This window comes from Tachysurus fulvidraco, chromosome 17 (genome assembly GCF_022655615.1).
Source record: "Tachysurus fulvidraco isolate hzauxx_2018 chromosome 17, HZAU_PFXX_2.0, whole genome shotgun sequence".
Classification (NCBI taxonomy): domain Eukaryota; kingdom Metazoa; phylum Chordata; class Actinopteri; order Siluriformes; family Bagridae; genus Tachysurus; species Tachysurus fulvidraco.
In genome coordinates, this window is record NC_062534.1 from 20,198,025 (window position 1) to 20,211,895 (window position 13,871).

Sequence of the window (13,871 nt, forward strand, 5' to 3'; positions counted from 1 at the left end):
CTTCATCTACAGATTAAATTTTTAATTATATCATTTGAAGCAAATTAAAAGAATCAACAATTGAATGCATTCACATAAACATCTTTCCATGTTCTGTCTATTAGATTAGTAAATAAAAGGGAGTTTTATATATAATAGATGGTCATAGTTTAAGCTTGCACTCAGAAAATCCTCATACAGAGCACTGAGGTTAAAAGAAATCTGTTTCCACTGTGTGCCAGTCCACAGCAGGATCTCTGCAGACAATACCTGTACACAGAGCCAGAGCTGAACCACAGCTAAACTAGGTTTAGTCCACAGGGAATTATATTGGATGTGGTTGGATGTTGGATGAATGGTGCTATCCTTTAGCCCTATTAATGCATAACATTAATGACGTTTATGTCTGTTTGGCAGGATGTAAGTAAGGAGAGAGGGTGTATAATTTCATTAGTTCCTGCACTGATTACATTACAGTGATCTACTAATTTTTTTAGGCAAATATTAATAGTTTTTTATTCCAGTTTCAGAGGAAATGCAGATTGTGGGCTTCTGCTTAAAACATAATTAAGTGCATTCATTGTACATGCTTGTCATGGTACCATTTATACATAAATCACCACCCTGATTCCACATGGTGCAAAGAAAAAAAGAGAAAAAAAAACAGAAACAGTGACCTACTGAACACATTCGCTGTTTGTTGCAGCAGATGTTGCAACTGATGTAATGACATGACCTGAAACCAAGATGGTGTGAGTAGATGTCTAGCTCATTTACCTTCTGTAGAAGTGCAGAGCCTGAATATTTTACAGCCAATGCATTCAGCTGTTCTGAAATGCTGTCAGCCCATTTTTGAACCCTGGAGAGAAAAAAAAGGTGATTATTTAATACACCTGGTCAATGTGCCTGCTGGAGCATCATTAATTAAAGAATGATTTAATAAAATAAATAAATAAACACCATTATGACCTTATTTATGGAGTTAATAATGGATCTGAATTAAATTTTAACAATTTAAAATTTTGTCAAATTATATATATATATATTATTATACAAATTATATATAAATATATATTCTATGATAGCAGCAATGAAAGTAGTTCTGGCTACAAGGCAAATCGCAGGTTTATGTTAATGGGCTAATTCTATGTTACCATTTCTTCTATTGTAACAACACAGGGACTTGTGATTTATTTGTAATATATTTAACCATCCAATGCTCCTGTTATTTGTAATTAACAGGTTAAATCATACCTTTTGAATGCCCTTTCTTTGGATTATAAATAACATAAGATCTGGTTGTCCTAGTTCCCTTCAAAAGGAAGGCTGTGCCGCATGAAACCAGCTCTACCACATCTCCACAACTCATGTGTCTCAACAACACCCCTTTAATGCTCTGGATGGCATCTCTTTATTACACGTGACCGTAAGCATGAAACACATCAACAAATCATATACAACAGCAACACAGGAAGTGCTACAGTAAACCAAAAACTCACCAAGATCACCTGAAAAGAAACAGCTACTTATTGAAGATCACATGCTTGATGATGAGAGAGGGAGGAACATGGAGAGCTGGAGGATGTTCAAGTATCAGCCAAAATGACCCTAATGTTATGAGTATTTATATGATGTTAGACTGTTAAGGTGGCAGAGCATTAATATGACATTGTGTCCAATCAGCAGCATGTATACAGTATGATGCTCTATAAGGACCTAGCCTTAACATTTTGAGTTAACGTTGTGTTGATGGTGTGTTTCAGTGTTTACTATTGTATACTTGTTTTTTTTTTTCAAATTTCTGATTTGATTTTCAGTTTTGGTTTTATGTTTGTTTTGTATTTTTAAGCTTTGTATTTTTCTTTTTGGTTTTGTTGTGTTTTCTGCTTTGTATTTTTTTGTATTTGTCTGTGTTTTGATTTGCTCTTGCATGTTTTGCTTTGTTGTGTTTTCGGCTTTGTGTTTTTCTTGTATTGTTCTGTGTTGATTTGCTTCTCTTTTTTTTTTTTTTTGTTTCAACAAAATCTTAACCATGATCAACAAAAAAAATCAACAAATCTTACCCACGACTCTAAACACAGAGATTCTCAGGCTCATAAATAAAAAATTAAATTACACTACTTTGATGTACACCTACAAAAAAATAAAATGAAATGTCTGACCTGAAAGAGCCTTGAATTCTGAAAGAATCAAGGTCTTAAAACATCATTTAATCTAACGTGACTGATGAAGCATCTTCACTATACAGTATGTTGAAACTTCTGCACCTTCCTGTCACGTTTCCAGTCACCTTCACTCACTACATCTGATCTGTTGCTTGTGTGTCTTAGCAACATATTGAATGATGAAATTACAGCTTTCCCTTTATCCCTTAATGACCCAATCAAACAATAACAATGACAGGAAACAGTGGCCTACAGGAAGCAATTTAACAGAACAGAAAAGCAGAGCCATTATATTGGATTCCAGGAAATTTACTTCATGGTGTAATTGAGATTTATGTCTGTCTTGTAGCATGGCTATGATGGGAAAGAATCTGGTTTGGTTTTGTGAGGAAATCTTTTCCGGAAACGTTCTAATGACTGTAATAAGTCTGCTTTGTATAATTTATCTATTGGCTGGTATAAAATGGCTACCAAGGTAGAAGTATGAACAACCTGGGGCTGATTTCTTTGCCCAGACAGTAGATTCACAGAGCCAGTGAGTGACACTCGTGACAATTGGTGAAATGCCTGTAGATTTCTAACGCTTTGGATCTAGTTTATTTAGGACACATTCATCATCATGTCATCCTCAGTTGTTGAGAAAGCACACCTCAGTTTCAGTAGCCGGTTTAATAAACCTGAATAGGGTAGACATTCTCGGGCAATGATTTTCAAAATGTCTTTGGATCAAGAAACTAAGCAAACATTATCTAAAATACAACAAATTACATAAACCTTCAATTTATTCTCGTCGTGAGATATTTGAGAGAGCTTTTTCACCCTCAGTGGTTTCAAAATGATGCGTTACTGTTTCCTTTTAAGTCTCTCAGACAATATCATGATTATCAGTCACTGATTAAAAAAAGAAAGGATGAAAATATACATAAGGAAAGTATGTAGTGTTATGAGTGAGTATGACGTTCCTGTGTCCATATGGGAAACCATATGATCGTGTGTGTGCCAGATTGAGTGTCTGGCTGGTTTCCAGTAACATATTAACCAGGGCTACAATCAACAAGGCACCAGTGAGACTACCTGGAGATGTACATGTACATCAATCACACAAAAAACATTAAATGTAAAAAATGTAAGAATGTGATTCTGACCTCTGGCAATATGGCCAACAAAATTATCTCAATCCTTCAGGAGAATGAGCACAAAAGAAAAAAAAAATGCACATCATTATTTTCGATGGACTTTTTTTCTGTTTGTATTAAAAATTCTTTCATATTTTTCTTGAATTTTTGACAGATGGAACCAAAAATTCCCAAATTTGGTTCAGTTTTCCTGCTGGAGGTTCACCAGGTATGATATGAAAATGAACAATGATTCATTTTGCTACGTTCCAGGATATATTTCCCCCAAACCTCACTATTTAACAAACAAAAAGCAGAAATGAATGAAAGTAAATAAAGCAAATGTTTTGCAATGTCTGACTGAGTGTCTGAATTTAAACTCTTGGAAACCTGCGGTCTGATTTAAATGCTCAAATCTTAAAACATAAAGGAGATACAAATTTCTCCAAGCTTGTTAGAAGAAGCTCAGTGCTGTTTTTGTCTGTAAATGAGACTTATTAACTGTGGGCTGTCGATACTGTGTCTTCAGTTTAACAAGGGAACTATTTGAGTAATACTGAAAATAATACTGGAATAGTAATGGAGTGAAAAAAAAACATCTCTCTTTCATGATATTCATTCTTGCTCATATTTATGAAGGATGCAAAATCTTCTAGAATCGCTTGCATGTGCAAAGTAGAACAACTGAAATGAAACATCATTTATTGATTTTGCACCAATGGACCACTTTGCTCTGTAAACCACATAAAAGTCCCATTTGTCTCCTAGTGTGATTCTTTTCCCCTCCATCCATGAAGTGAAGGTCTCGGGAGAAATGCATTTTATACAGCAGCCCTTCATCGATTAAGTATTTACTAAAAATAACCTCACAACTGTCTGAATTACTGCTCCTCTGCCATGTAGACTCTGATGGTAGAGAGAACTTAAGTATTAACACAATAAACTCAATCCTTGAATTATCTCAGATGATGCTACTCTATATTGACTGAGATCAGGAATTGTTTTTGTGTGTGTTGCTGGAAGAATTTCAGTTGAAGATATTTTCAGGGTTTATAGACTACTGTATATACAGAGGAGTACAATAATTTACACACCCTTAGGATTAAATATATATAAGTCACAAGTCTTGATGTGAACCAGTCATTGATAGAGACTTCATAGCACCTGTGTATGTCACTTTGGATAATATTAACTGTGAAATATTCAAATTGATATTTGTGTGCATTTCTCTTTGTACAGGTGAAATAAATCTTTAAAAATATTCTATAAAACCACTTCCACTCTTTTGTGTCCTCCGATGAGCTCTCAGATGTCTTCACCTCCTGCCGCTTACCGGTATCTCAGTTTTTATTCTTCTAAATATTTTTCAGATGTCATTTACTACCTTCATCAAATTACGTCTGGAGACTGAGACATGATTTTTCCACAAAAGTTGTGCTTTATATTGTGGGCTACTGCCTTGTTTGTGATTCCTTACCTTATTTTCCTTTTTTTTTAAACTCTGGGTGAACATCTATTATGTTAAATGTGTGTGTTTTGAGAATATTCTTTAGAACACTCGCTCTGCTAGTAGAGCAAGTCGGTAGTAGTAAAAAGACACACTACTGTAGATATCTAGGGGTTTGAGCTATAAAATGGAACCTTTTCCTACACACTTGAAAGTCGTTTTGATGTCTATGTGTAAAAATGAGAAATAGATTTAGGAATGTATTTTTCTTCTTTTCTGAACTGCAAACTTTTGAACAATAATATTACTGAATTGACCAAAATTCATTCATATTATGTAATATATGTAAAACGATTATAACACAGTGTATCAAATGATTTTGCATAACCATTACAACTGTCACTAATATTTAACACCTGCGTAGTAATAATAAGAATAATAAAAGAATAAACGTAACCTGATTTAATCTTACGTTTCAGGTGGAATCTTCATCTGTGCATCAGTCAGAAGATACAAACAGCCTGAATAAAGCAGAAAGACTTCGAGCCATGAAGGCTGTACTCTCTTGCCCATAATCCCAGTAAAGCCCATCTGTGCCCACTGCATGACTGACAGGAAGCGTCCGTCCACTGGAACTTCTTCTGGAACAACCTTATTTAAACTTCGCCAAAACCTTCATATGAATCTCAGCCCAAAGGTCACATTTCTTCATGTTGACTTAAGCGAGATTTTTATTTATGTTCCCCATCAGAGCTCCAGATCACACACTATGCTTCTTGTTCAAGAACAAATATCCACTGGTCATGAACAGGTGCTTGTTGGATCCAGATCTTCTGCTTTATAAAATCCTGTTGAGCATCTTTCATTTAGGAAAAACAAACATGAATCAAAGTAAGCAAAAAAGAAATAAATAAATGCTGATATAACACAGAACAATAAATTCCTCTTCTTTCAAATGAACTGAAATACTTTGCCTTTCAGAACATTACATCCTCAATAATGTGCAAAGATGTAAGAATTTGAGACAGTGCAGACAATATTGTAAAAGAGCCACTGAAATGTTTGGACAGGGAGACCCAGCATCGACGGACTCAATCCGCCGCTCTGCACATAATCCACTTGGATTACACTCATCACACAGTGAGTTCACAGGCTAGGAGGAGGGGAAGTGGAAAACAGTGGGGGTGTGAAGGGCGAGGAAGAGGATTGGGTGAGTTAGAGTGTTGTGGGTCCTAAGAGGATTAGCAGTGATTTCTGGAGGCAGGATCTGCTCTATCCAATCAGAGCAAGCATACAGCAGGGCCTCAAAGGTGAGCTTTACTGCAGGATAAGGACATCTAGTGGGTACCTGAACTCTAACAGCAATAAACAATCTCATGCCACTTGAGACACTCTACTGGGCTGCTGAGGCGGGTATTTTCAGTTGGTTTGCTCTAGGATGGGGGAAATATTAAATCCAGTGGGGTAATGGCATGAGTCAACCTTATAATAAATTATAATGAATTTTGAGACAACTGCCTTCAATATGATTGAATATTCATTATTTATGCTGACAGAAGGAAAATAGCCTCCAGACTCTGGTAACCTAACCTGCACTAAAGCATATACATTAAAATAAGAAGGACTAAAAACAAAAACAAAAAAAAGAGGGGGGGGGGGGGGAATGATAACTAAACACATTCTGTCCCATCTGTTTTATTAGCTGATTGGATCATAAACGTTTTGGATCAGTTTGTATCGTACATACAGTTGAATCAGGCTTATCCAATGCTTTAATCTTATCTAGTCTCTATATGACTCTTATCTAGGACCCAATAAAGACAGTGTACATTATGGCTCTATTTATAGAAAGCAAATAAAAGTAGATACTGACACAGTGGGAGGCTGAAGAAAGTACCACTTAGAGACCAGCAGCACTCGATGAATTTGCACTCAAGTCTCCATCATTAACATTTGATATCTTCAACAGAAAAAAAAAACTCATTTTAAAACTATAATGAATTCAGAAATCATGCATATACTCATACTCATAAAGTGCTCAAAAGCTCCTGGTTACACTGTTCCACTTGGCTATATAGTGTACAGTTTTATTGTAGAAAGGAAATGATTTACTGTATTATTATTTTATGTATAATCTATCTGGATGACCATGTGCTCCCTTTTGAGTCTGGTTCTTCTCAAGGTTTCACGGAGATTTTTCTCTCCACAGTTACTTCTGGCTTGCTCATTGTGGATAAATATAAATGAAAATCTATCATTTATAATTGAATAAATCCTGAATTTATATATTCCTGTACATCTGCTTTGCGACAACATACGGTGATAAAATTACTAAACAAATAAAATCGTATCCATGCGTCGGAACGTTATATTTCAATTCTATTATTATTATTTAATAGATTATATATTTATTTAATAACTAAAATATTATGTAAAAAAATCAAACATTTATTGTAGCCCTGACAACTGACTTGAATTGTATATTAGCTTGGATTAAACGTGTTTGCTCTTTTCTCCATGTTGAAACGTGCAGTAGATGGGGAGTATCCAGAGTTTTCCTATTAGCAAGCGTTCAGTTCTTTACAGTAATGTAAGACGTGATACTCATCGCATGAAGAAAAATAATACAGGACGCTTTCAAAATGGGAGGAACTTTTTTTATTTATTTATTTATTTTTTTTAGCTGATCAGACAAATAAATATGATGAGTCTGAACTGCACTGAGGAATCATTTTCCCTACAGGTGAGAGTTCTTTCGTTTTTCTTTTACTTCGACTTCTGTCTTGAAAACACATTTGGTGGCATCCAAAAACACATTAAATCATAAAGGTTCTCACTCTATATAGACGTTTCCTACATATTTACTTCTGCAGAGAAAATCTTTTTCTTTTCATTCCGAGTAGATAATGTAACTGGCTTCATGGTGTTACAGGAATCGGATGCCTGCTCCAAACTGCACTCCGTCACATATCCTAAATGGTGATAGAGAGGTACACAAAGAATAAAAAAAAAATTAAGATAGTAGAAATAGTAGAAATAGAAATAGTGAAATTCTGTCACTGATTGGTTGTTGATGTACCTGTCTCCGCTCTGGACTCCCATGGGAATGCAGTAATTGAGCTCAAGTCGTGCGATGTTCCCCAGGCGCAGCAGGATGCCCGCTCCGTATGACCAGCGGATACACTCGGCCAGTCGGCTCAGGTGCGCTCGAGGCCCTTCGCCTACAAACATAAAGGAGGATTTAGAATTAAATGCAACAGACTGCAGAAGTAACAAACACACTCAGGATCATGTCATCTGATATTTTCTTACTGATTTGGTTCCTTTAAGTGAGGAGTAGTTACTACATTGCTCATGCCGCATCACAGGGCAGAACACTGCTTTCAGCCCTCTTCCACATACATGAGCTTACACATACCCAGAAAGACACCCAAGCCAGGCTTCGATAACTACAAATATCTACCTTGTGAATTAAAGTAATCATGTCAAACATTTACCAAGTGTATTTTGTGTGTGGATTTCTCACTCACCGTAATTGAGGTTGCACAAGTTTCCGGCATTGAGAAAGAAGTGTGTTCGGAAAAGGTCCCCGAATCCGCCCCGACCTGGCCTGAATGGCAGAGGAGTGTACAGATGGAGTCCACCAGCCCAGTACATCTCCCCACCAAGATAATCACCTGCCAGTAACAGTGAGTCAGCTTCATTCACTCAGCATAAGCCATATAGCTACAGAACACTTTAGTGTTGTACTATAGACTAACTCGACAAACTCTGGTCAATAAATGTGTTCTGTCTAATTGGACTTTTTTTTCCCTTTATGTTCTGAAATCCATGCAGGTTTTTATAACTGCTGGCTTATTATAGTTGGAGTGTAAAGGCAAACCAAGTCAGAAATGAACTACATAGGAATTTAGCTCAACGATACCATCACTTGCTACGAAACATCTAGTGAAGTGTGTTGGATATCGTACCTTCGCTCTGCGGTCCGATGCTGTACATGCTAAAACCTCGCACGCTGGTTGGGCCTCCGAGATAAAACCTGTGGTTTACATTTACACGTCAGAACAATCCATTCCACAGCACTACGTAATGAATAAACCGCTCCAGAACATGCTGATATATGAAACGTCCTATTAAAGCTTGTCAAGACATGTTAGGTTTCTCTCATATCACAGCAATTCTCTAGTGATCACATTAGTTGTAGTTATATTTAATGATTTAAAAAGCTGAAAACTTTCCCATCACAGCTTTACCTCTGACAGTTAAAAAAAAAAGCATTGACACTGGAGACTCCTTCCATGCAAAACAAACAAACAAACAAACAAAAAAATAAAAAAAGCTAAAGCACCACTATATGTCATCGCTGTTACGATAAAAACGATATACGATTTGTATAAACGTGATTATATTAAAAAATAATCTACAGCTTTTGACATTTAAATTGTGCTGTAGGCATAGACATCCAGGAGTAGATTCTTGTATCTGTTTTCAGAGTAATTTAATAGGCAACAGTTCTTTTTAACAATCTTGCTTGTGCATCTCCTCAGGAAATCACTATCCGGTGAAGTAATTCACTAACCTGTCAGCTATTGAAGTGGGGCTGTCTCCGAAGGGGAGCAGCAGACCCCCCCATAGAGAGGCTGAGAGGACCTAGAGGGAAAAAGATTGTCCAGGATGTAAACAAACTCCAACCAACATAAAGACTAAACAATACACACAAGACTGTTTTTCTAGCTGTATTTATGCCGCTCACCGAATCCCAGTAGAGTCGTTTATTAAGCTGAATTTCAAAATCCTCCTTCAGGAAACTGGCATCTCCTCCAGTGTAACCCGCCAACTCCTGCGGTGGTGGGAAAAAAAAGCTGGTGTAATGCAATTGTATAGTCTTTATTCAATTCTCTATTCATATACGTGAAAGGATACAAACCTGGTTGATCTTTAGTAAGGCACCTTTCCTAGGTAGGATGGGGGAGTTGCGTGTGTCAATAAACATTGAATGCTGGAAAGAAAAGATTCAGTCAGTCAAAACTCAAGAATGAAGAAGAATCTTTATTTAACATAAAACCAAAGTGTGAAACTTTGTGTTAATGCTTACTGAGAGTGAGGACTTGAGGGAGTGACCGCTTTCCTCTCTGACGGCGAAGGAGGCGGTGCGAGCCAGACAGCCGAGCTCTCTCCACACTCCCTCCCACTTCAGCGTGTGGTTCGTCTTCCAGATAGGAAACTGACAAACCGAAAACAGACCAAATTAACACAGTGACATCTGCGTAAAATAATCCAAATACAAGTAAAAGCCTTACACTGAACTCTGTGGAGATTCCTCTGTCTGTCTCTCTCAGTGAACTCCATGGGAACTGCCCTGTGACTTTGTAGATGTTGACAGAAATACTACAAAAGCAATGAAGGAAGGAAGGAAGGAAGGAAGGAAGGAAGGAAGGAAGGAAGGAAGGAAGGAAGGAAGGAAGGAAAAAAGGAAGAAAAGAAAGAAAGAAAGAAAGAAAGAAAGCAAAGATGATGAGGAAAGAAAGAAAGAAAGAAAGAAAGAAAGAAAGAAAGAAAGCAAAGATAATGAAGAAAGAAAGAAAGAAAGAAAGAAAGAAAGAAAGAAAGAAAGAAAGAAAGAAAGAAAGAAAGAAAAATATTAAATGCTGTAATAAATAATAAAGGAATTCTGGAATGCTTGAGCTTTTCTTTAAACCTAAAACTAAGTGAGGAATAAAACATGAGAGGGAAAGTGCTAAAGAAATATAATAGAAAAAAATTTGAAGTTATTTTCCAAAAAACACACATTAGTGTTTTATTCTTCTTATGCGCAACAATTATATATTATACATTTCTAGTGATATTTAATGTTGTAGAATGTCTATGTGGTATCACTTACAGCTGTAAACTGCCATTCTCTCACCGGCCTCTCTTACCGACTGAAGTTATTTCGATTTTTTTCTTCTTAAATTATGACACCCATTTTAAAGTCTGTTTTTAAAAGTTACTCCAGAAATAATTCTCTAGAAACCTGCAATTTAGCTTGAAACAGACACGACGTCTTAGTCGTGTGATTACAGAACGTGATCAGATTCAACAGTTTAATGCACACTGAACATACTTGCGTTCAAAGTGTCCAGCTTGAGGCTTGAAGAAAGAGAGGCCATAGGATGTTTCCTTAGTGCCGTAGGAGAACTGAAAAGTCAGCTTCTCGGCACGGCCAAAAACATTAGGCAGTTTCAAACCTAGCACCTGAAATCAGATCAGCAAAAACATGGTGATTTACTTCCTGTAGAAGTAATAAAACCGTTCGTTAAATTGTTGGTGCTTTCTGCATGAAGGAAAGATATGACAGAATGAACAACAGTCTCAGGACATTATAACCAGGGTGTACTGAATATTAACATGCATTATTAACTCACCATGCTTCCCTCATTGTTTCCCACCATAGTGTTATAGCTTCCAGTCAGTCTTCTGAACTCCTTCACCTCGAAGGTGACGTCCAGTCCATTAGGCAGTGCGTCCTCACCTATCACATATCACACGGTCTTTCAATCAATGGCAATGAAATAATGGTTTCAGATATAACTACTGCTAGATGAAAAAACATACCGTGTGAAGTATCAATGACGACCTCCACATGTCTGAATATTCCTAGGCGCAGCAGTTTGTGTCGGGCATCATGGCTCTTCCTCATCACCTGCAGCACAGGTACAACACACTGCGTTATCATTACACCACTGCTGTTATCAGCGCTAACGTCACCATAGTGGAATTTTGCTTCCAGTCCCTCACAGAAATGAAGGCAAAATCATTCAATCACTGCAATATCTATTCCAACTCTTCTTGCAATTTTTATTTTAATTACTGCAGATTTGGGCCAAGTGTCATGTGTTATCACGACACGTATTCAGCCGAAGCTCTTTTTAATCCATATGCATCAAACATGAGTACAGTACTTTCATAGAAAGTAATTACATATGTGTCTTCACTGGTAGGAGCTTAAAAGAAAAATCCTATGCTTGCGATTTCACCAATTGAAGTAGTTGTCTGCAAAAACAAAAAACCCAAGTAAATTAAAAAATAAATAAATAAAATAAAAAGCAAAAACACAAAATCGTGGATGGCTAGGTTTTCATTCCCGGTGTCCTCATGCACTAAATGTTTTAACAAACCTGGATAAATACGAGGAAGCTCTTTATGACAACCACAGTTGAGTGCAAAACGTTTGCATACCATTAGAACTACATAAAGAACATTTCATTAGATGTATAAAAGTGCTTTGGGGTGTTCTGTTATACAAAATTAATTAACTTGGGGGTCATTTCATATAACGTCACCACTGAATGCATCACAACATCCAGTTGTTATCACACCACCACAAGCATTGAATTCATGAAACATTCTGAGTTCACAAACTGTTATAAAATTCTCCTGACTTTCTCCTTTCTTATACCTCTGTTAGAAGTCATATATCACTGTTCTCACCCAGAAACCATTAGTGATGCAAACCTCTGCACTCAGCTGTAAGGGTTCTGAGGATCGTCAGGTCTGGCACTGCCACGATGAAAACACATACTCACATCAATCAAGTTCTTGGCTCTGAAGACATCTGCAATCTCATATGTTAGGATATCCTCCTTGGTTCTTCCAAGCCCGTCTATATGTACATGCTGAACCACAACCTAAACAAATAAACACTCTTTTTGATAGATGTCCAACAATTAATAAAGGCACTTCTGTTTTCTGGACTCAGTAAAGCAAGTCATACATCTTTGTTTTCCAGAACTTCCTGCTGAGGCTCGTACTCTGCTTCTCCAACGTCCAGGTCATCTGCTTGAACCCCCAGCTCCGGCCCTTGCATCGGGAGAGGGTCCAAACTCTAGGGGGGGAAAAAGATCATTTGAAAGGAATGAAACTTTGGATTTTTCCAAGCACTAAGAAACTTCATGGAATCAAAACCTCATCCCTGGAAGTGCAAAGCAAACTCGATAACCACTAACCAATAAAGGAGGTTATAAAGGTCTGATTAATAGTTAAGAAAGTTATTAGAAAAGAATTTCACAAAATGTTATTTTATACTGAAATGATGTTTTTTTCATAAGAGATCACATTAAATTGTAGTGCTAACAATGTTTTTTTCTTGATTAAACTATACAGAAAATACTTTAAAACAATATTAAATAAGCAATATAAATGTAAATCTAAACTTGTCTTGTCTTTTTTTATTAGTTATGCACATGTAATTAGACAAAACTAATTTACACAAACAAATAAGAACATCAGCAATCAAGTGACAAACACTGCGACTTCTATTTTGAAAGATGATTCAGTTCTCACTATATTATATAGTGTTGTGTTCAGGTTTCCCACCAGATAAATAAACACCACAACGCTTTCTATACAAAGATCATTATTAGCTCGTGTTTTCATCTTTATGTTGATTTCATGTAGCTGTGATCAGAGAAGCTTGTTGTTTTAATCTGACACACTGACCATGTGTTGTTGTGGTTTTTCTCCACTTGTCATTCATAACTAAAGGAAAAAGTTGGAGGTTGTCACTTTACAGAGGTCATTGCTTTGGTTCCTCAATTAACAAGGCTGGGAAATAAACTTACTCTTGCATGTACAGTCCCCATGTTTTTTATCCTTTACATTCAAGTGTTCTTAAAAATGCGACGACTTTTAAAACACGCTGTGGTAAATCTCAAAGCGTCTTGCTAACGCGTTAGCTGTTCACCGACAGGTCGCCATGACAGTTATTAACCACGCCCCTAGCCGGGTGACGTCATGAAGCGAGGCTGACGCACCATTACCTCCCAAGACTCCAGAGAAGTGCACTAGCACGAGACACCAGAGAAGTGCACTAGCACGAGACTCCAGAGAAATGCACTAGCACGAGACTCCAGAGAAATGCACTATGCACTAGCACAAGACTCCAGAGAAATGCACTAGCACGTGTTAGGAAAACGACGTCTTGTTCAACTAACCACTCTTCATTACTACAAAAAAAAACATTTTACTAAGCCTAAAAAAATCAAATGATGTAAAAACATTTCCAAAACATTTTTTGGAGAAAAAGAAAAAATAAATAATAAATATATATATATATATATATATATATATATATATATATATATATATATATATATATATATATATATATATACACATACATACGTA

At 36.6% G+C, this 13,871-nt stretch overlaps 2 protein-coding genes across 3 annotated transcripts in view; both read right to left on the reverse strand.

The window, feature by feature from the left end:
- Nucleotides 1-5,861, reverse strand: part of cacna2d4b (calcium channel, voltage-dependent, alpha 2/delta subunit 4b) — a 30,148-nt gene extending 24,287 nt beyond the window's left edge. Inside the window, exons 1-2 of one of the 2 annotated variants that reach the window (XM_027135075.2) lie at nt 5,179-5,861; nt 757-838 (exon numbers count right to left, since the gene is read on the reverse strand). In XM_027135075.2, coding sequence (XP_026990876.2) covers nt 757-838; nt 5,179-5,312 — 216 coding nt within the window. In that variant the 5' untranslated portion in view covers nt 5,313-5,861. The remainder of the gene's footprint in view (nt 1-756; nt 839-5,178) is intronic. The other variant, XM_047802713.1, reaches the window with a different exon arrangement.
- A 1,488-nt stretch (nt 5,862-7,349) lies between these two features.
- samm50 (SAMM50 sorting and assembly machinery component) lies at nt 7,350-13,464 on the reverse strand. The gene is made up of 15 exons (XM_027135116.2): nt 13,307-13,464; nt 12,460-12,570; nt 12,272-12,373; nt 11,301-11,388; nt 11,111-11,217; nt 10,810-10,940; nt 10,007-10,094; nt 9,802-9,930; nt 9,634-9,705; nt 9,460-9,546; nt 9,286-9,356; nt 8,678-8,745; nt 8,237-8,383; nt 7,786-7,927; nt 7,350-7,678 (listed from the first exon to the last, which is right to left on the reverse strand). The coding sequence occupies exons 1-15, from the start codon at nt 13,325-13,327 to the stop codon at nt 7,633-7,635; spliced, it is 1,410 nt and encodes a 469-aa protein (XP_026990917.1). The 5' UTR covers nt 13,328-13,464; the 3' UTR covers nt 7,350-7,632.
- Nucleotides 13,465-13,871: the final 407 nt, after the last annotated feature.

Coding starts and splice junctions, on each gene's coding strand:
- samm50 (XM_027135116.2), bottom strand. CDS start 13,327: ATGGGGACTGTACATGCAAGA. Junction 12,571..13,306: donor TGGGGACTGTACATGCAAGA/GTAAGTTTATTT, acceptor TTCCCCCCCTAG/AGTTTGGACCCTCTCCCGAT. Junction 11,218..11,300: donor CGTCATTGATACTTCACACG/GTATGTTTTTTC, acceptor GATATGTGATAG/GTGAGGACGCACTGCCTAAT.